Source organism: Symphalangus syndactylus, chromosome 10 (assembly GCF_028878055.3).
Source record: "Symphalangus syndactylus isolate Jambi chromosome 10, NHGRI_mSymSyn1-v2.1_pri, whole genome shotgun sequence".
Classification (NCBI taxonomy): domain Eukaryota; kingdom Metazoa; phylum Chordata; class Mammalia; order Primates; family Hylobatidae; genus Symphalangus; species Symphalangus syndactylus.
Window position 1 is genome coordinate 29570754 of NC_072432.2, and position 22946 is coordinate 29593699.

Consider the following 22946-nt stretch of genomic DNA (forward strand, 5'->3'; position numbering starts at 1 on the left):
GATAGATACACACTTACACATACACACCTTACTAGTTATTTTATTTGGTTGTTTTTTTAGAGATAGAGTCTCACCTTGTTCCCCAGGCTGGTCTCAAACTCCTGGCCTCAAATGATCCCCCTGCCTTGAACTCCCAAAGTGCAAGGCATAAGCCATTGCACCCGTCCCTTGCTCCATTCTTAAAGGGACTGTTTTTGATATTTCACTATTAAGAAATATGCTGTAGATATTTTTTATAGATGTCTCTTAACAAATTAAGGAAATTTGCTTCTTAAAAAAATGTTTAATGTTTCATTTAAAATCTGGCCACTGTGCTGAGTGCAATAGCTTCTGCTTTGGTAATAACCGTGAAGTAATAATGAGTAAAAGTTCAAACTTTTATCATACTTATTTTCAGTAATCTCACCGGTACCATATTGCCTCTAGGTGACAGTGTTAATTAGTTCCACTGACCCCTCAAATTTAGATAAAGAAAATGCTAACAGGGACCTGAAATTTGCTCACATGGGAATCTGGAGAAACACAGGCATATCAGGTGGCTCTGCAGGCACTGTTATCAGCTGAACCTGGCGTTTTGCCGAGAAAAAAGATTTGCTAACCTTTAAACTCCTTCAGGGGTATGATAAAAGGAGATAAGATTTTCTGTTTGGCTACTCATATAAAATCACCATTACTCCTGAAGTTTTCCTACTAAATACTGACAAACACTTCAATTTGGAGATGGCAGCAGCAGCAAACACCATTTGAAATACAGAATATCTCTTTCTTTATCATCACAATTATTCTATTCACAAGATTACCTCCAATAACACTTATTCTTTATAAGCGTTCAAGAATATCATGTAAGATGGGGAAAGCTGTTCTATTTAAATAGGCACTTGGAGAGAAAGTGAGGAAGATAACATATACCTACCTTATCTAGCATTCAGAGGGGTTGAAAGTTTTTAACCCTCTTTTTCAGGCCAGGCATGGTGGCTCACGCCTATAATCCCAGCACTTTGGGAGGCTCAGGTGGTCACCTGAAGTCAAGACTTCCAGACGAGCCCGGCCAACATGGTGAAACCCCGTCTCTACTAAAAATACAAAAATTGGCCAGGCATGGTGGTGGGCACCTGTAATCCCAGCTATTCGGGAGGCTGAGGCAGAACTGTTTGAACCTGGGAGGTGGAGGTTGCAGTGAGCCGAGATTGTGCCACTGCACTCTAGCCCGGGCAACAGAGCAAGACTCTGTCTCAAAATAAAAAATAAATAAAAAATAAATAAATCCTCTTTTTCAGAAGGGACGCAAACGGTGTATATGATTATATAGATTCATTTTGATTCATTCATTCAACAAACATTTACTGATATGCCATACACTATTCTAAGCTATAAGGATGCTATAGGGAACAACAAAGCTAGAGGCCCCGGAACCCTCGTGTGTGTATTCTAGTGAGGGTAGCAGAGAATAAGCAGGTCATAAGCTTTATGCGTCTTCTGGTGTCTAAGGGCTGTGAAATAAAATATAGCTGAGGATAGGAAGTGGGCAATCGAGAAAAGGTTTCCCTGAATAATTGTTTTTTGATAGAAGAAAAGGTATTTCAGGCCAGGCACTGTGGTTCAAGCCTGTAATCCCAACACTTTGGGAGTCCAAGGTGGGAGGATTGTTTGAGGCCCCAGAGTTCAAGACCAGCCTGGACAACATAGTAAGACCTCCATCTCTACAAATAATTTAAAAACTACCTGGGCATAGTGGTGCTCGCCTGTAGTCCCAGCTACTCAGGAGGTCGAGGTGGGAGGATCACTTAGGCCCAGTAGTTTAAGGTTTCAGTGAGCCATGATCATGCCACTGCACTCCAGCCTGGATGAAAGAGGGAGACCCTGTCTCAAAAAAGAAAGGCACTTTATTCTTACATTTAAAGGTGCTAACAAAATAATTAGTAACAAACAAATGTTTCACACTAATGCCAAAGAAACCTAAGTATAGCATCTGAGATATGCAAATGCTTTTGCACAGCTGGCCAGCAGCAATCTTGTGCTGCACCTCTTTCAAAGGTGATTTAGTAAAAGATGCTACTGTGGATTACTTTCCAAATATCACTGGCAGTGACTCTGCAAGAGCCTAAATCTTTGAGATTTTCTTAGAATGGTCCTTGAAATAGAGGCTTTAGACATAGGTCATGAGAGAAAGTGTGTGAATGTAGGTGTGTGTGTATGATTTGAACTTTCTAATTTTCATTTTAGGGTGAAAAAGGAGCTATGGGAGAGCCTGGACCAAGAGGGCCCTATGGGCTGCCTGTGAGTTCCCGGTCACACGCACATCCCCACCTTCCGCATGCGTAGTTGACCAGTCACTGAAATGGTTAACCCTTCCCTTGTGGGGCAGACTAATGTTAGAGAAGAAACAACAATCCACTCATTATCTATGCATTCAATACTTCCATGTCCTTCACAAATAGGTCATATTCAGTCTCTCGCCCTCTCATCATGTACAGACACATATCCAGGCACTTCACAAGATTGACAGGATCAAAGACTATCTCTAGAATAAACTATTAACTCTAGAACAGGATCCTAACTGTCAGAAGATGCCCTCCCTACGTCATCTGACTGGACACTCATAACTGGCACTTCCTTGGAAGATCACTGGATCCAAAAATGGCTGTGGAAGCTTCACTGAAAACAGCCTCTTCCAAAAATGGCTGTGGAAGCTTCACTGAAAACAGCCTCTTCAGACTTTATCTGTTCCTATAGACTATTTACTAAAATGACTCTTGCTAGTAAAAATTATTCCCCAAATTACATTGATACTTATGACGACTTGATGTTTCTGACTTTCTAAATTATTGTGATAACAAATGATCTTCAGAACATAGAACATTGATAGTGTTCTGTCTTCTGAAAATTCTTCTCTTCTTCTTATTGAGATGGAGTCTTGCTCTTTTGCCCAGGCTGGAGTGCAGTGGCACGATCTTGGCTCACTGCAACCTCCACCTCCCGGGTTCAAGCGATTCTCCTGCCTCAGCCTCCTGAGTAGCTGGGATTACAGATGTGTGCCACCATGCCAGCTAATTTTTCTATTTTTAGTAGAGATGGGGTTTCACTATGTTGGCCAGGCTGGTCTCAAACTCCTGACCTCAAGTGATCCGCTCTTCTCGGCCTCTCAAAGTGCTCGATTTATAGGTGTGAGACACTGCGCCTGGCCTGAAAATTCTTAATTACACCGAATTCAAATTGAGACCTCTGGTTTGCTTTGAAAATATCATCTTGGGAATAATTATAATTGATTCATTAAGATAGGGTAGGACAGGGGTGGAGCCAAGATGGCCGAATAGGAACAGCTCCGGTCTCCAGCTCCCAGCCCCAGCGACACAGAAGACAGGTGATTTCTGCATTTCTGCTTGAGGTACCGGTTTCATCTCACTAGGGAGTGCCTAACAGTGGGTGCAGGGCAGTCGGTGAAGCGCACTGTGTGCTTGCGGAAGCAGGGCGAGGCATTGCCTCACTCGGGAAGCGCAAGGGGTCAGGGAGTTCCCTTTCCTGGTCAAAGAAAGGGGAAACAGACGGCACCTGGAATATCGGGTCAGTCCCGTCCTAATACTGCGCTTTTCCAACGGGCCTGGAAAACGGCACACTAGGAGATTGTGTCCCGCACCTGGCTCGGAGGGTCCTATGCCCACAGAGCCTTGCTGATTGCTAGCACAGCAGTCTGAGATCACCCTGCAAGGCGGCAACGAGGCTGGGGGAGGGGCGCCCGCCATTGCCCAGGCTTGCTTAGGTAAACAAAGCAGCCAGGAAGCTCGAACTGGGTGGAGCCCACCACAGCTCAAGGAGGCCTGCCTGCCTCTGTAGGCTCCACCTCTGGGGGCAGGGCACAGACAAACAAAAACTCAGCGAGAACCTCCACAGCCTTAAATGTCCCTGTCTGACTGACAGCTTTGAAGAGAGTAGTGGTTCTCCCAGCACGCAGCTGGAGATCTGAGAACGGACAGACTGCCTCCTAAAGTGGGTCCCTCACCCCTGAGCAGCCTAACTGGGAGGCACCCCCCCAGTAGGGACAGACTGACACCTCATTCAACCGGGTACTCCTCTGAGACAAAACTTTCAGAGGAACTATCAGACAGCTGAATTTGTGGTCTCACGAAAATCTGCTGTTCTGCAGCCACCGGTGCTGACACCCAGCCAAACAGGGTCTGGAGTGGACCTCTAGTAAACTCCAACAGACCTGCAGCTGAGGGTCTTGTCTGCTAGAAGGAAAATTAACAAACAGAAAGGACATCCACACCAAAAACCCATCTGTACATCACCATCATCGAAGACAAAAAGTAGACAAAACCACAAAGATGGGGAAAAAACAGACCAAAAAAACTGGAAACTCTAAAAAACAGAGCACCTCTCCTCCTCCAAAGGAACGCAGTTCCTCACCAGCAACGGAACAAAGCTGGATGGAGGATGACTTTGATGAGTTGAGAGAAGAAGGCTTCAGACGATCAAACTACTCTGAGCTACGAGAGGAAATTCAAAACAATAGCAAAGAAGTTAAAAACTTTGAAAAAAAATTAGAAGAATGGATAACTAGAATAACCAATGGAGAGAAGGGCTTAAAGGAGATGATGGAGCTGAAAGCCAAGTTTCGAGAACTACGCGAAGAATGCAGAAGCCTCAGTAGCAGATGCGATCAACTGGAAGAAAGGGTATCGCTGATAGAAGATGAAATGAATGAAATGAAGAGAGAAGAGAAGTTTAGAGAAAAAAGAATAAGAAGAAATGAACAAAGCCTCCAAGAAATTTGGGACTATGTGAAAAGACCAAACCTACGTCTGATTGGTGTACCTGAAAATGATGGGGAGAATGGAACCAAGTTGGAAAACACTCTGCAAGATATTATCCAGGAGAACTTCCCCAATCTAGCAAGGCAGGCCAGCATTCAGATTCAGGAAATACAAAGAACGCCACAAAGATACTCCTCGAGAAGGGCAACTCCAAGACACATAATTGTCAGATTCACCAAAGTTGAAATGAAGGAAAAAATGTTAAGGGCAGCCAGAGAGAAAGGTCGGGTTACCCACAAAGGGAAGCCCATCAGACTAACAGCTGATCTCTCAGCAGAAACTCTACAAGCCAGAAGAGAGTGGGGGCCGATATTCAACATTCTTAAAGAAAAGAATTTTCAACCCAGAATTTCCTATCCCGCCAAACTAAGCTTCATAAGTGAAGGAGAAATAAAATACTTTACAGACAAGCAAACGCTGAGTGATTTTGTCACCACCAGGCCTGCCCTAAAAGAGCTCCTGAAGGAAGCACTAAACATGGAAAGGAACAACCGGTACCAGCCCCTGCAAAAACATGCCAAATTGTAAAGACCATCGAGGCTAGGAAGAAACTATAGCAACTAACGAGCAAAATAACCAACTAACATCATAATGACAGGATCAGATTCACACATAACAATATTCACGTTAAATGTAAATGGGCTAAATGCTCCAATCAAAAGACACAGACTGGCAAACTGGATAAGGAGTCAGGACCCATCAGTGTGCTGTATTCAGGAAACCCATCTCACGTGCAGAGACACACATAGACTCAAAATAAAGGGATGGAGGAAGATCTATCAAGCAACTGGAAATCAAAAAAAGGCAGGGGTTGCAATCCTAGTCTCTGATAAAATAGACTTTAAACCAACAAAGATCAAAAGAGACAAAGAAGGCCATTACATAATGGTAAAGGGATCAATTCAACAAGAAGAGCTAACTATCCTAAATATATATGCACCCAACACAGGAGCAGCCAGATTCATAAAGCAAGTCCTCAGTGACCTACAAAGGGACTTAAACTCCCACACAATAATAATGGGAGATTTTAACACCCCACTGTCAGCATTAGACAGATCAACGAGACAGAAAGTTAACAAGGATATCCAGGAATTGAACTCAGCTCTACATAAAGTGGACCTAATAGACATCTACAGAACTCTCCACCCCAAATCAACAGAATATACATTTTTTTCAGCACCACACCACACCTATTCCAAAATTGACCACATAGTTGGAAGTAAAGCTCTTCTCAGCAAATGTAAAAGAACAGAGATTATAACAAACTGTCTCTCAGACCACAGTGCAATCAAACTAGAACTCAGGATTAAGAAACTCAGTCAAAACCGCTCAACTACATGGAAACTGAACAACCTGCTCCTGAATGACTATTGGGTACATAATGAAATGAAGGCAGAAATAAAGATGTTCTTTGAAACCAACGAGAACAAAGACACAACATACCAGAATCTCTGGGACACGTTCAAAGCAGTATGTAGAGGGAAATTTATAGCACTAAATGCCCACAAGAGAAAGCAGGAAAGATCCAAAATTGACACCCTAACATCACAATTAAAAGAACTAGAAAAGCAAGAGCAAACACATTCAAAAGCTAGCAGAAGGCTAGAAATAACTAAAATCAGAGCAGAACTGAAGGAAATAGAGACACAAAAAACCCTTCAAAAAATTAATGAATCCAGGAGCTGGTTTTTTGAAAAGATCAACAAAATTGATGGACCGCTAGCAAGACTAATAAAGAAGAAAAGAGAGAAGAATCAAATAGATGCAATAAAAAACGAAAAAGGGGATATCACCACCGATCCCACAGAAATACAATCTACCATCAGAGAATACTACAAACACCTCTATGCAAATAAACTAGAAAATCTAGAAGAAATGGATAAATTCCTCGACAAATACACCCTCCCAAGACTAAACCAGGAAGAAGTTGAATCTCTGAATAGACCAATAACAGGTTCTGAAATTGTGGCAATAATCAATAGCTTACCAACCAAAAAGAGTCCAGGACCTGATGGATTCACAGCTGAATGCTACCAGAGGTACAAGGAGGAACTGGTACCATTCCTTCTGAAACTATTCCAATCGATAGAAAAAGAGGGAATCCTCCCTAACACATTTTACGAAGCCAGCATCGTCCTGATACCAAAACCTGGCAGAGACATAACCAAAAAAGAGAATTTCAGACCAATATCCTTGATGAACATTGATGCAAAAATCCTCAATAAAATACTGGCAAACTGAATCCAGCAGCACATCAAAAAGCTTATCCACCATGATCAAGTGAGCTTCATCCCTGGGATGCAAGGCTGGTTCAACATACGCAAATCAATAAATGTAATCCAGCATATAAACAGAACCAAAGACAAAAACCACATGATTATCTCAATAGATGCAGAAAAGGCCTTTGACAAAATTCAACAACCCTTCATGCTAAAAACTCTCAATAAATTAGGTATTGATGGGACGTATCTCAAAATAATAAGAGCTATCTACAACAAACCCACAGCCAATATCATACTGAATGGGCAAAAACTGGAAGCATTCCCTCTGAAAACTGGCACAAGACAGGGATGCCCTCTCTCACCGCTCCTATTTAACATAGTGCTGGAAGTTCTGGCCAGAGCAATCAGGCAGGAGAAGGAAATAAAGGGTATTCAATTAGGAAAAGAGGAAGTCAAATTGTCCCTGTTTGCAGATGACATGATTGTATATCTAGAAAACCCCATTGTCTCAGCCCAAAATCTCCTTAAGCTGATTAGCAACTTCAGCAAAGTCTCAGGATACAAAATTAATGTACAAAAATCACAAGCATTCTTGTACACCAATAACAGACAAACAGAGAGCCAAATCATGAGTGAACTCCCATTCACAATTGCTTCAAAGAGAATAAAATACCTAGGAATCCAACTTACCAGGGATGTGAAGGACCTCTTCAAGGAGAACTACAAACCACTGCTCAATGAAATAAAAGAGGATACAAACAAATGGAAGAACATTCCATGCTCATGGGTTGGAAGAATCAATATCGTGAAAATGGCCATACTGCCCAAGGTAATTTATAGATTCAATGCCATCCCCATCAAGCTACCAATGACTTTCTTCACAGAATTGGAAAAAACTACTTTAAAGTTCATATGGAACCAAAAAAGAGCCCGCATCGCCAAGTCAATCCTAAGCCAAAAGAACAAAGCTGGAGGCATCACGCTACCTGACTTTAAACTATACTACAAGGCTACAGTAACCAAAACAGCATGGTACTGGTACCACAACAGAGACATAGATCAATGGAACAGAACAGAGCCCTCAGAAATGATGCCGCATAGCTCCAACTATCTGATCTTTGACAAACCTGACAAAAACAAGAAATGGGGAAAGGATTCCCTATTTAATAAATGGTGCTGGGAAAACTGGCTAGCCATATGTAGAAAGCTGCAACTGGATCCCTTCCTTACACCTTATACAAAAATTAATTCAAGATGGATTAAAGACTTATATGTTAGACCTAAAACCATTAAAATCCTACAAGAAAACCTAGGCAATACCATTCAGGACATAGGCGTGGGCAAGGACTTCATGTCTAAAACACCAAAAGCAATGGCAACAAAAGCCAAAATCGACAAATGGGATCTCATTAAACTAAAGAGCTTCTGCACAGCAAAAGAAACTATCATCAGAGTGAACAGGCAACCTACACAATGGGAGAAAATTTTTGCAACCTACTCATCTGACAAAGGGCTAATATCCAGAATCTACAATGAACTCAAACAAATTTACAAGAAAAAAACAAACAACCCCATCAAAAAGTGGGCAGAGGACATGAACAGACACTTCTCAAAAGAAGACATTTATGCAGCCAAAAAACACATGAAGAAATGCTCCTCATCACTGGCCATCAGAGAAATGCAAATCAAAACCACAGTGAGATACCATCTCACACCAGTTAGAATGGCCATCATTAAAAAATCAGGAAACAACAGGTGCTGGAGAGGATGTGGAGAAATAGGAACACTTTTACACTGTTGGTGGGACTGTAAACTAGTTCAACCATTGTGGAAGTCAGTGTGGCGATTCCTCAGGGATCTCGAACTAGAAATACCATTTGACCCAGCCATCCCATTACTGGGTATATACCCAAAGGACTATAAATCATGCTGCTATAAAGACACATGCACACGTATGTTTATTGCGGCACTATTCACAATAGCAAAGAGTTGGAACCAACCCAAATGTCCAACAACGATAAACTGGATTAAGAAAATGTGGCACATATACACCATGGAATACTATGCAGCCATAAAAAATGATGAGTTCGTGTCCTTTGTAGGGACATGGATGAAACTGGAAAACATCATTCTCAGTAAACTATCGCAAGGACAAAAAACCAAACACCGCATGTTCTCACTCATAGGTAGGAATTGAACAATGAGAACTCATGGACACAGGAAGGGGAACATCACGCTCCGGGGACTGTTGTGGGGTGGGGGGAGGGGGGAGGGACAGCATTAGGAGATACACCTAATGCTAAATGACGAGTTAATGGGTGCAGGAAATCAACATGGCACATGGATACATATGTAACAAACCTGCACATTGTGCACTTGTACCCTAAAACCCTAAAGTATAATAAAAAAATAAAAAATAAAAAATAAAAATAAAAAAAAAAAGATAGGGTAGGACAACAGGAGAAGCGTACGTTGCATTAAGGGTTTTAACATTTCCATATCTCCCACATGCTTTTTATGAATTGAAATAATAAACATAAACCATGATTACCTAGTGCTAAATCAAAAAAAAGATGCTGATTTTGAAATAGGTTTCAAAATCTATTGATGAAATCAAAGTAACCTCTCGTGAACTTTGGATGGATCCATAATATGACACAATAGGGTCATCACCGTGATAATCTGCACCATGGGAGTGAATTTATCATTCTTGCCTAACAGTCTTACGACTTTTAAAAAAAATTGGGGGATTATTCATTTACAAAGCTTACTTAAAAACAGCTTTTAAGTTGCAACCTTCACACCCTTCCTACACAGTGTGCACATCTAGCCAAATTAAAACTGTATTTCTACGTTCTTTACTCATTTGTGAGCTAACTACTAAGTTATCAAATTAAAATAGCATTGATTCACATCCTCTATTAGTGCTGGTATGTTTTTAAATCAACTAAACAGTATTTTTGCTTTTAACTTAACTCCTGGACTGGTAACTTAGATACCAAGCTTTAAACATCAGCAGAATATTAGTCTATTTAACCCAATATATCATATAAAATTTTCATGACCCTTAACTTCAGCACTAACAGTCACTAATCAACTAAACAGTATTTTTGTTTTTAATTTAGCTCCTGCACTGATAACTTAGCTACCAAGCCTTAAACATCAGCAAAATATTAGTCTATTTAGCCCAATATATATTATAAAATTTTCATGACGCTTAACTGCAACACTAACAGTCACTAATCCAAATGAGAATCTTTTTCACATTTCTGAAGTAGTTGTTGTAGTACTAGTGTTGCATGTTCAGACAGCCTTAAATAAAGCAGTAATCTATTCATAAAACTTAGAAACACTAATGTAGCTACTATGGTTCTTTGGCAGGGGAAAGATGGAGAGCCTGGTCTTGATGTAAGTAATAAGTACAATAAACATCATCCTATTATAATAGATGTTGATGGTCTCCATCATCAATAACAAAAAGAATACTTTTTTTCTGTGCATATAGGTATGCATAGAACATATATTGCCGTGCATGTAAACAGCAATATAAAATACACTAGTGTTTGCATGAGATAAAACAGAAAAGCAAAAAAACACAATTATCTCATATAAAATTAATAACTGGTAGTGGATAGTGGCACTTCAAAATACTTTCCCAAACTGAGGGTACTCTTAACATCAGTATGACCTATTTATGAAAAATATGCATAAAACCAATATACTTCTCACATGCTATCCTTACAGAATGACATATTATGTTTTTTTCTCAAAGCAGTTATGCAATATTTTTTCCTTTTAGCATCTAGTCCCTATATATCTTATGCTAATATGATTCTGTGAAAATAGAGAATGTCGAAAGTAAATGCCTCTAGACACAATCACTGCTCATCCTGTATTACATGAATAATGAGAATACCAAAAGTAATACTAGTTACTATTTATGAGCACCTGTTATGGGCAGGCATCATTCTGGTACTTTGTAGTACATCATCACGTTTAACATTCACAACAGCTGTCTGGTAGATATCATTAACCCCATGTTACAGTCAACGGACTAAAGTGCAGAGAGGTAAGTGATTTGCCCAGATCTGCACAAATCAGTGAACTTGCCAGAATTCAAACTAGTATTCTGGTATTTTTTCTACTTTGTATTTCTTAAATGAAAAAGCAAGAAACCTGTTGTTTATAGATAATTGAGACATTAGAAAACTTATGTTTCTAAGCACTGCTTTATTATCTAAGTCTTAAGACTGGTGAGCCATTTCTTGTTGTATTTAGGCTCAGAAATGTAAAATCCTAAAATATTTGTTTCTATATGATTTTGCCAATATTGCACCAATAGATCTTTTTGGTTTGCTTTTTATCTTACAGGGCTTCCCTGGTCCACGGGGTGAGAAGGGTGATCTAGGAGAAAAGGGAGAAAAGGTGACCTCTCCATCCCAGCATGCACCTTGTTTGATTCTTCTCCTGCTGTCTGCTTTGCTGTTCAGCTTGTGTGATTCCATTTGACACTTAATCTTTCTCCATCCTGTGCTCCAAAAACATACTCATGCCTGATTTAAGGAATCAGGTCTTCAGAGAGGAATGAAGAAGGCTGTACTGCCAGATATAAGGGCACTGCCTGGCATAGAAGAAAAAATTATTATCCCCAGGTATTCTAGCTACAGTTTTTCAACCACCTGACACCAATTTATTGAAAAATAAAGGATTTTTGAAAAAAAAATTATCTTAAAAAGTAAAATTAAATGGCACAAATCTGCGGTGGTATTTGGCAGAGCTCATTGAACCCTGCAAAGGCAGCATCTCACTTGTCTTCACTACTTCCCAGTAGAGAAATGGAGATATGTTTTGTACATTGATATTTTTTTATTTGAAAATGGAGGAGAAGCAGTGTGACTGATAAACTACAGTAAGTTCACTACGCAGGACTAGGACTTGCCACTTTCAGATTCAGAGCAACAGCGATTTTTAAAACAGAGATACTGGTGTGTTTCATGAGGTTGATGCTGAAGTTCTATCTCAGAACCATCAGCTCCATGGTCTTTAGGAGCCAATATCAGGCAATGTGGTTTTATGACTTGAAAGAAAAGTTTGGATTATGCATTTTAAAAGTCATTTTTTCCTTTCTTCTCCTTTGTTCTTTTCTCCTCCCTTCCCTCCTTTGCTCTCCTCTGTTTCTTTTCTCTCCTTCCCTCCCTCCCTCCATTCTTCTCTCTCTCTCTCTCTCTCTTTCCCCACCACCCCTTTCTCAGTATTTTGCTTGGGTCTTTTACATGGTAGTAGATCTAAGGAGAATTTTTTACATTGGACACAACAAAAGAAGCCATCAAAAACTCAATCCCTCAATAGAACAGTGAAAATCTTAAAGTGGCTGAAACTACATTTCACAGTACAAACTTAAACCTGTTATATTTCTCAGGTTAATTTATGTCTCTGCTCTATTTAACCTTATGAAGTCTCCTGAACAGTGACATTCATAGCTGTTGACAAGCCAGGCTAAATGAGAGCTGTCAAAGAAAGAAGATTATTAAGCTTGTGGTGTAAGTTTTAGGCCTTAAGCATTGCTTAGACTCTCCTCCCACCCATTGGTAAGAGAGCCCCTGTAAGCGGTTATCTGAAAGCCCCATCATCATCACCGGTATCTTCACATTTACTGAGCATTATGTGCTTTCCCAAGAGCTTTACATATGATAAGTCTTTTAATCCTCATAACAATCCCCGAAGTTGGCGTTATTTTCCCCACTTCACAAACAAGGAAACTGAAGTATAAAAAATTCCTTTATTCTGAATTATAAATTCTGACTGTAAAATACATATGTTTTGAGATAAATTGTGCATATAAGCTTTCAGCCCAAGACGATTGTGTCTTAAAGATGATATGTAGCTGGGTGCAGTGGTTCATGCCTATAATCCCAGTGCTTTGAGAGTCCAAGGTGGGAGGACTGCGTAAGGCCCAGAGTTCAACACTAGCCTGGGCAACCCATCTCTAGTGAGACCCCCATCTCTACTAAAAAATAAAAAAATATGGTGGGGCATGGTGGCATGTACCTATAGTCCCAGCTACTCCAGAGGCTGAGGTGGGAAGATCACTTGAACTCAAGAGTTTGAGGCTGCAGTGAGCTATGCTCGCACCACTGTACTTTTAGCCTGGGTGACAGAACAAGACTCTGTCTCTAAAAAAACTCAAAAACATATATATATGCATTTTATATTTACCTAATGGGTTGTATGAGTCTAAAATCTTAATCACTCAAAAACATATTATCGCTGGGTGTGGTGGCTCACGCCTGTAATCCCAACACTTTGGGAGGCCGAGGCGGGTGGATCACTTGAGGTCAGGAGTTTGAGACCAGCCTGGCCAACATGATGAAACCCCGTCTCTACTAAAAACACAAAAATTAGCTGGGGGTGGTGGTGGGCACCTGTAATCCCAGCTACTCAGGAGGCTGAGGCCGGAGAATCACTTGAACCCAGGAGGCGGAGGTTGCAGTGAGCCGAGATCACGCCATTGCACTCCAGCCTGGGCAACAAGAGTGAGACTCTGTCCCAAAAAAAAAAAAAAAAAAAAATTACCATTAGGAGGATACTCATGTTTATGAGAAAGAAATTACCAGCATTACAGCATAGGAAAGCATAAAAGCCAGAAACTTGATCCTCAGAATAATGTTAATCACCCATATAACATATTTCCATGTTCAGCTTCCATGATTAGAAGTTTCAAATTTACAAAAATTGATTCTAAATGAGAATAATTCATGTATATAATTCTTTGACATGGGAAATAAAAGTTATCAAGAGCTCTCATGTACTCATACCCACAATGACATGGTTTTGTACTGCATGGGGAATCAGTACATACTACAAAACAATGCTGACTAGTAATAACATCGGCACGTTATTCTTCATACTGTAGTGTTTCTTTCCCATAAAGCTTGAGGCTCACTAAAATATTACTGAAAAATGATTCCTATAGCCTGGCACAGTAACATTCATATGACAACATTTTTCTGTTGAGTGGTTAATCTGCGTTGATTTACCAATCCAATAATAAGTTGAATTCCAAAGTGATAATACCCAACACACCTGGCCTCAGACACACCTATGTGAAGAGTCCACTGCCCTCTGGGAGGGAAGAGCTCACCCAAATGAGTTTACATCAGTTTTATGTCATGGTACTGAAGTGATTTGTTAAGGAAGGATGTTGATCCATCTTGAGTGAGTGACCAACTTACTCCTGAATGTTCCTCCCATCTTACTTTCTATCACAACTGCTCTCATTTCACCCTGACTTCTGAGGTCATCATTGTCTTTGATCATGATCAACTAAGCCACAGAGAATGTCTCTTTGCCCCATATTCAAGAAATCCAAGTGTTTTTGATTCTGAGCCTTCTGATGCAATCTTTTTGGCACACAGGAGATAAATGAAGAGCTTTTGCTCATGCTGTCAGAATGAATGTATTAATTTGAATGCACATCTCGTATATTTCTGTTACATATATCTCTTTTAACCTTTCAATATTCATGTTGCTTTGCTTCAGAGATTATTCAGTTTTATTACAACTCCCATCCTGATTGCAGAATGAATACATTTATTTAAGTACATATTGTATAGTATTTTGAATTCTGCATGGCACTAACTCCCTGTCTATAAATATGCAGAGATACTGATGTTAATATAAAACAGCTGAGGTGCATTCCTTCCTACTCCTCCTTTTGCCTCCTTTCCTTAATTCCTCTGGCCTTATGACCCGTGCAGATTTCCCACAACCTTTACCTTGATTCCTAAATACTAATTTCCATAGCTACATTCCCACTATGTAATTATCCTGCTTAGCTCATTTTTACTGAGTCCAAGCTGCTTTTCCTCTCCTGAACAGATTTTTTTTTTTTTTTTTTGGCTTTTGTTACATTGTGAGTAAGCTGGAAACTCATTTACCATTGTAAATATGTGGCATGAGATCAGTAAGAGAGTTAATTAAAGAAGATCCCTAGGTTTATAAATAAGTCTGTTTCTCCAGTTGGCATTGCTGCAAAGTATTAACACTTTTAACATTTGTTTACCTGACTTAATAAGGAAAGTATTTGCTTTTAGTTTCTTTTAAAAGAAGTTTTGCTATAACAAAAGGATGTAAAAAATATTAAAAGAAATAGAAGCATATTTTAAGATATTGAATATTTTTGAATGAGAGTTACACAAGTAATATCAATCATAAAGTTGGATACATTTCAAAGAAATAGACACTGTTAATATTCTTTCCTTTTCCTCTGGTTCAATGCAGCTTTCATCTGTTACAGGATTAGAAAAAAGCAAGGTGACAGGTATTGAAAATTGAGTGAAGTATCCATTATTTCCCTGAACTTCATCTGCCACTGACTGGCTTCAATGGTTTTGGTACCTGTCATCCTCACAGGATCTCTGACTCAAACACCTAATTCATGATTGTGACATTGTGGTCTAAGTTAGCACTTCTGATGTATCAGCTTTTAAGCCTCCTTCTTTTGTCTTGTTGAGTATCTTAAATAAAATCCCATATGCCCCTGCCCAGAATCCATTGTCACTCTGAAAATATAAGTTAGCTTTTATAATATCATGCCTTACCTAAATCAGAAAACACTGGTAAATGCCCTTCCAGAATTTTCTTACCTAAACCATCTTTTGAATTACCATTATTTTCCCCCAAATAAAATTTGTCTTTTATTTAAACCCTTGTATCCACAGGGGGAAAAGGGAAAGAAAGGCAAAAAGGGGCCTAAAGGGGAGAAAGGAGAACAGGGTGCTCCTGGATTAGATGCACCCTGCCCGTTGGTATGTCTGCCTTGTGGAACTGTCTCCAGATGTTTGTGTGAGGGGATCAGATGGGAGAAGAGCAAGCTGGAGGGATCCGTAACAGGAGGGTTTCTGATTGGGGTCGTTTAACATGGACTTCAAGATACCCAGAAACATTTATCAGTTATCCTGATATGTTCCACATCTTGTCTCTGGCCACTAGCTCTGCCTGGTTTCTTAACCCCCAAATATCACAGCACAACCGGAACCTGAATGTAAGATCCGAAAGAAACTAGCACTATTCCATACCCCTCAAAAGAGAAGGCCACTGTTTTCAGACAAGCCCCCGTTGTAGGAATATGTCTCCCTCCATTTTACTTTGCCCAACTTCACTGGATGTTACTTTTCCCTTCAGAGTTGCTCCTCTCCCAGCCTTTGTTGTTGTAGTTACTTCTTTCGCAGAATTTGTGCTTAAGTGATTTCTTGTGTTAGTAACATTATGAGTTAATCTTTACAAACAGGGATTCCGTGGCGTTAAGGGGGAAAAAGGGGAGCCAGGCCAGCCTGGCCTGGATGGGCTGGATGCCCCTTGCCAATTGGTACAGTATTTCTCTTTCCTACCACCCTGCATGCAGTTCCTTTGTTTATCACATGTTCATCTCTATCAGTGTAAAGTGGTGCTTTCTGGGCAAGCTTTACATGATAAACACCCTACATGCATGTGCATGAACAGGCTCCTTCTGCCACTCTGCAGAGTCAGAGAGCAAGCACGCGTTTCTATCAATGAATGCAAATTAATCTCCTGATGTTGTTCTCACAACTGACATGACCACCTTTTCTGTGTTCTTTGGGATATTAATTTTTTCAATAAATATTTAAAGATTACATTAAAATTATGTGAAAATATTTGATGCAAAGACACTGCTAGACCATAATTTTGGTTTTCCACCTAAGTTTGACTTTTTTTCTTTTTCTCTAAAACAAATAAAGGTATTTCTGCCTTTTTTGCTATATTTCTATCAGGCTGTAAATAAGGCCCAATCTACGGAATTCAGCTTCTGTTGGCAAGTGTTAACCAATTCAAGAGAATGCTTTAAGAGACCACAGAGAAGAAGACCAAACTTCTCTGAGCTTCTAAAGATGATAAAAGTCTGCAGCCCCAACCTTCTTCTTTGTCACATAACCTTTTCAATTTAATGGTCTCTCCTTTTGAAACTCACTTTCCTAAAGTAGACAAAACTCCCTTATCTCCATTGGCATGAACTCAAAATCCTCCTGATACTAAAATCTAAAATTCTGCTGGTTGAACCTTCTCCTTGTACCAATCTGGCATTACCAGTTTTTCCCAAATATTTTATGCAGCTTTTTAAAAGTGTTCTTTTTTTACATTTAAAATGAAACTATATTCATATTTTCTGAGGTATAAATAAAAATTTTTATGTTTGCATTGATGGTTATACTGGTCTGCATGTTCTTATATTATTCTTCAGGTATAAGCATGATTCTTTAAAGATAAATTTATATTTCTCTTTAAGAGATTGTATTTATATTTTAAAAAATTAAGCAGTCCGTGATTATAGTTAGAAAATCTCAACATGAAGTTCCCAGTTCTTTGTTTGCTTGGTATTGATGATAAATCATATTTTATGTTCATTTTGTTGGGGGAAAAGTAGAAGCATGCCTTCTTGATGTACCAACTCTTCCTGCCTTATTTGTATCATTTGTATCTGAAGAATGCATACACTTTAAAATAAATTTTGCAACACTTAGGAACCTCTTATTTTATTCAGAATTTGTTAACTAACTTTTGAATAATTTAAATAGAGAAATCGATAAATGCTATGGATAATATTTTATCATAAAAATATAGATAGGCTGCCTGTCTTCTAATTCAATTGAGTATGTTCTACTGTATTTACTTTCAATATAGAAAAGTGAAAAATACTGACATGTGAAGAGCTACAAACTTCAGATAGAAATAGTTTATCATTGATTATTCATCATTATCATGAATTCAGCCATAGTCTAATAGTGACCAGGAAGAGAAGTTATTTTGGTTTACGTAATAGAGATACCAATGAGATGTGTTTTAATGAAATTAAGAGTATAGATTTATTATCTAAAAATATAGATATGAATATAGCACTATGCTTTGTAAATTGCTTTTTCAAAATTAGGCATAACATTTTCTATACTTTATGTGTTTTCAAAATGTGTCCTCACTCTGGAAAACATTTGAATTTTCTTTATTTTACCTAACGCTGGGAAATATATTGGGAGTTGCTAATTAGTAAAAGATGCCCATGACCCAAGCCACTAATGGGTAGAAATTTATTTTTAAGCCTCTGAGCATGTGAATTATGAAGTTTAATCACTCTTACGGAACCTGAGGAATTCTTTTTCTTCTCCTTAAAACAGGGGCCAGATGGCTTACCCATGCCTGGCTGTTGGCAAAAGGTAGGCTTTACCGAATAATTTCTCAAAAGAAGCACTCTTCCTTTCTCTTAACCTGGACTAGACTTTTCCATTCAGAACAAACCTTTGGATGTGACATTCCGAAGAGTTCTTTGGATATTAAAAAGCAAAAGATTTCATCTCCAGAATATCTTTTGATCAGTATATTTACTGCTGATTTCTTCCTAAACTGATTAGCTAATGCAATTCTTAGCAAACATTGCAATTTGGAACCTTCCCTATCTAATCCTTTCTTTAGAATGGAAAGGGGCAGTGCACCCTGATAACGTTTTGCTTGTCTCTCAAAATCTTTGTCTTCCTAATATTTAAAACTATTCTTAATTGTGATTCTTTTTCTATTTATCCTTACTTACACTGACAAACATGCTAATACATGGTAGAACCCTGTCAATATTAGTCACAGAGCTGAGAAAGCAGAAAAATATAAGCATCGTTTGTTTAATGATGTCTTGACTTATGTAGGAGAAACTGAATTAAATTTAAGTGATGTCCTTTATGACATCAGTTTATTCTAGCCTCTTCATATGACTGCCCATAGTCACTGTGTGTGTATTCAGTGAGGAAAGAAGTTTATAGAGAACCTTCTATGTGCAAAGGCTGTATGATAGCCTTTTCATATAGAGAATATCATTTCACTTAATCCACACAATGACTCCGTAAAGTCTTATTACCCTCAGTGATGCAGATGAGGAAACAAATTCGAGAGGTCAAGGGCCTTTCAAGAGCACAGAACTAGTATGTAACACAACTAGGAGAGGGAGAGAGAGAGAGACAATGGAAAGCAACAGTAAAACTGTAAGCAGGGAAGAGATCATCCATATGAGCTGTGCTATTCAGAGAATATCAAACCTTTATGCAATAATGGTGAAGATCTCATTATAAAGGCTGTGCACATACTACTGAAGGATAAAAGCATTCCAAGCATGAAAAATGAGCCGAGGAAATGCACAAGATGCTTCAATCATTTTGAAATTTTTTCTCCAGCACCTTGTGGCTTCTTCAGTAATTTTGGACAGGCATGCTTTATTAGCAAAATTATAGCAAAACTATGTAGCAATGCAGAAAGATGGGGAACCTGACTCTTAGTTGCCTCTTACCTTAGCATCTCCATTGGTGAGAAAATCCTGAATAACTCACTCTCTTTCTTAATCAGTTTCACCTACTTGACCAGAGAAAGTAAAACCTCTCTCAGTAGTGTCATTTATTTAGCAGCTTCCCATACTCCGCTTTCAGCCTGTCAGATAATTAGCTTGATCACCCAGGGTCAAGTGGGTCTCATGAAAATGGACCTATCATCATATTCTTCTTCACCTGAGAAAACTATCCCTCCACTCTCATAACCCCTATTCACAGAATTTTTAATACCATCTTGAGCTGGAATTACCACTTACTCTCTAACCTTTGCCCTGTAATCTAATAGTATAATGATTTTTTAAACCAGCCATTAGCACACTTCACATAGAGGAGATGCAATAGGCTTGCTTTAGCCAGCCTTCTGACACCACTCAGAACTTGGGTTCACAATCGTTCTTAGCCACCTCTGAATCACTGCCTTTTTAAAAGGGGTTTATAATCTGAATCGCTGCCTTTTTTAAAGGGGTTTATACCCTTAAATGGCAACAAAGAACTCATCATCTTTTTGGTTCATGAAATGGCCAAACCTGGTAGTAATATGAATACGATTAGAAAATCAGAAATTTTCCTTTTAAATACTCCTTTTTCCACAGAATAGACACTATACGCTACATAAGATTAAAGATCTTATGAATCTAGCATCTTCTTATATAAAGAATAAGAAGTATGAAACTTTAGTATTGTTTAGCACACCCACCCAACACACACAAATGCAAATCATTCTGATCAACCTCTCCCACCCATCCCCAGAAAGGAAAGAAACAATTAGAAAATGAAAATGTTCTCAAATTTCTTATGTGGTCAACTTAGCTGTTACATTGAATAGTCAAATATAATTATTTTTTAAATTATATTTTTAAAATAAGGTCAGTGGATTGCTTTTAGTGAGTCCTATTTTGGGTATATCACCGTTTTGAACACTGCTGTGTTTATTAGGCTGTAGGGCACAGTGGCAAATGTTTGCTTGACTTAAAATTCAAATTGTGGCAGTCGTATAAATCACTGATTAATTACCAGCTTCTCTTGGTCATGCTCCTCTCAATGATTTATATATGCAAAACTATTTGATCGTTGTTTAGTTTTCTTTCTAGATATAGTTCCATTTTCTAAATTTACCAACACAAGAAGAGTTAAGAGAGAGAAGTGAGGGTTTGGAAAAAGGAGTGCTTCCTATAGACACATTTTTTTAGCATTGGCAAGACAGGCAAGAATGTCGAGTGAACTCCATCTCTGAAGATTAGAAAGCAGCCTCCAAAGCACACCTAGTAGAGCATCTATTTTCCTTGAATAGAGAAAAACAAATATTAATAAATAAACTTAAAGATGACTCCATGCATTGTGCAGGGTGAATGAAGAGACCTCTGTTATTCTCCTTCCCTGTACAAACTACTTACTGATTTTTCTTTGAGTAAATGTCAAGGATGTCTCTAAGATCTGCTTTGTAAGTGTATATCTCAAAGACCTCTGTTCCTCAGACCTCTGACTTAATGCAGTTCTAAGAAAACCTTAGTTATTATGACTGCTATGAGAGAGAGATGAGAAAACAGAAATCTGTGGTGAGAAACCAGAAATCTGTGGTGCCTTAGGTCACAATGGAACCTGTAATACAGATTGAAGGCCTGACAGCAGGCAGGTCTACCTTGCACAACATTCACAGTGGGCAAGGCTTGCAAAAGGAAGGAGGAACCAAGAACTGAAGAAGAGAGGATTAGAGTCAGGTGTTGGTGAAGTAAACAACATTATCGAGGTCAATCCTCAGCCCTTTCCACAGCTGTACTGTAATGCTTGCAGAAGATTATATAGGTTACAAATGCAGAATTAAATTTAATTATGGTATATATGTGATAAACATCCTAAGTTTCTGCTTTCTCAGAACAGTTACTGAGCAAAACACTTACCCTAAAATTCTCAGTGGCAAAGGAAAAATGTGGAATGAACCTCAGATGGAAATTGCCATGACATCTTGGAGTTTAGAAAGTAATACATAGCACACATATCAGATAATCAATTGGCTCATTGATAGCCAGTCAGTTGGCTTATAGACTCTATTCAAGGTTCTACCAGTTTTCTTAAAATAAGTATTGATTTAAAATTTTAATTCAAGACTACTAATTCCATGTATTTGTCTTTTTGTTGTCTTTTTCTGCAGTGATGAATCTAACCTTTCAAGCATGAAGTTGTGTATATAATGGTCCATTTTTAATATTTATAGTTGAAAACTGAATTGCAGATTTTACAAGTCTGAGATATGTTTACATAGGGCTGCTTCTTCCTGCTGGCAGTAGTATACATGTCCATTTTTACTCCACTTACATCTGAAATTGGGCAATTTGTGAAACCAGTGAGAATCCTGCAAAAAATATAGAACAGTATCTCTTTACCTTATGTGAAGATACGTATTTATATGGACAAATCAGTGGTAGAGAATGATTGATTGTACTAGCTATTTTCCTTCTTTGGGCTTGCTAATTGCATGGACAAAAAGTGCCATGAAATAGTTTACATGAAATGGTGACCAAATATGGACTCAAAGCTATGAAAATGTACTATAGTGACTGATTTTAGAGTTATCACATTCCCATTCACCATTCATGTTGTCATTGACTCATACCTACACCACCCATTGAAACTAACTAAAAAAGCATGACTATGTGCCAGACCTGCTTGCTGTGCAACTTCAAATGCTAGCATGCTGATCACGAGTCCTTTGATTACATCTGAACCTTTATTCCTTTTGTCATCTCAAGGGAGTTACACCATGGCTTATTGCCAAAAAGAGATAAGGTGGTGGAGAGCACACACACAATTTGTCTTGTATTTTGAGGGAGTTGCAGTCCTGACTGCAGATCTACAGCTTCCAGTATTGTGGGCTCATGTGGCCACTTTGGTTGAAATACGAAGGGGTTGAGCCTGTTGCTGCCGCCAGTTTTCCTTGGGCTGCCCTTGGCAGTGAAGACAGGGGAAGAGGACCGATTGAGCCTCCAGCACTGCCTCTCGTGTGACCAAGTAGGAAAGAGGTTTACAAATGCAAACATGCAGAACCACAGACTTTAAAAACATATATAAATAAACTGAATTTCAGCAAGTGTTAATATAGGTGCTTTTAAAAATGACAGAGGCACAGCATTTCTTTAGGAAATAGGAGATTCTTAGAATGGGAGCTCCTGTCCCTGAGGGAAAAGGGATTAACATCCCACCAAAACTTGGGTTGCTGAAGAAATAACATGTTCTGAGAAGGGATCAGCCAAAATCGCCTCTCCCAATGATGTAGGAGAGCTTACTGGGACAATCTGTGCCAAAGTTGTTGTGAGAGCTTTCCTTCCTCCTAAGATCCAACCATGTCAAACATTTCCTACAAAGTTCGAGAAACAGAAAGGTATTTTTCATTCTTTTTAATGCTTTTTTCTTTTTCTTTCTTTAGTCCCAAGAATATTGAAAAAATATTCGTTTCAGTTTTTGTCACATATGTTTTGAACAATTTTTTTAAGAAGTCTTCAAATCATAATAATTTGGCTCCAATAGTCAAAATGACCTTT

The 22946-nt window shown here is 38.8% G+C and overlaps 1 protein-coding gene across 6 annotated transcripts in view; it reads left to right on the top strand.

Moving 5' to 3' along the window:
* Positions 1-21823, top strand: part of COL25A1 (collagen type XXV alpha 1 chain) — a 514179-nt gene extending 492356 nt beyond the window's left edge. For 2 of the 6 annotated variants that reach the window (XM_063611091.1, XM_055296768.2), the window contains 6 exons: positions 2224-2277; positions 10415-10441; positions 11405-11458; positions 16323-16400; positions 18220-18258; positions 21560-21823. In XM_063611091.1, coding sequence (XP_063467161.1) covers positions 2224-2277; positions 10415-10441; positions 11405-11458; positions 16323-16400; positions 18220-18258; positions 21560-21562 — 255 coding nt within the window. In that variant the 3' untranslated portion in view covers positions 21563-21823. Of the gene's footprint in view, positions 1-2223; positions 2278-10414; positions 10442-11404; positions 12527-14572; positions 15059-15313; positions 15573-16322; positions 16401-18219; positions 18259-21559 lie in introns of those variants that run through there. The other 4 variants (XM_063611090.1, XM_063611088.1, XM_063611089.1 and 1 more) reach the window with 4 other exon arrangements.
* Positions 21824-22946: the final 1123 nt, after the last annotated feature.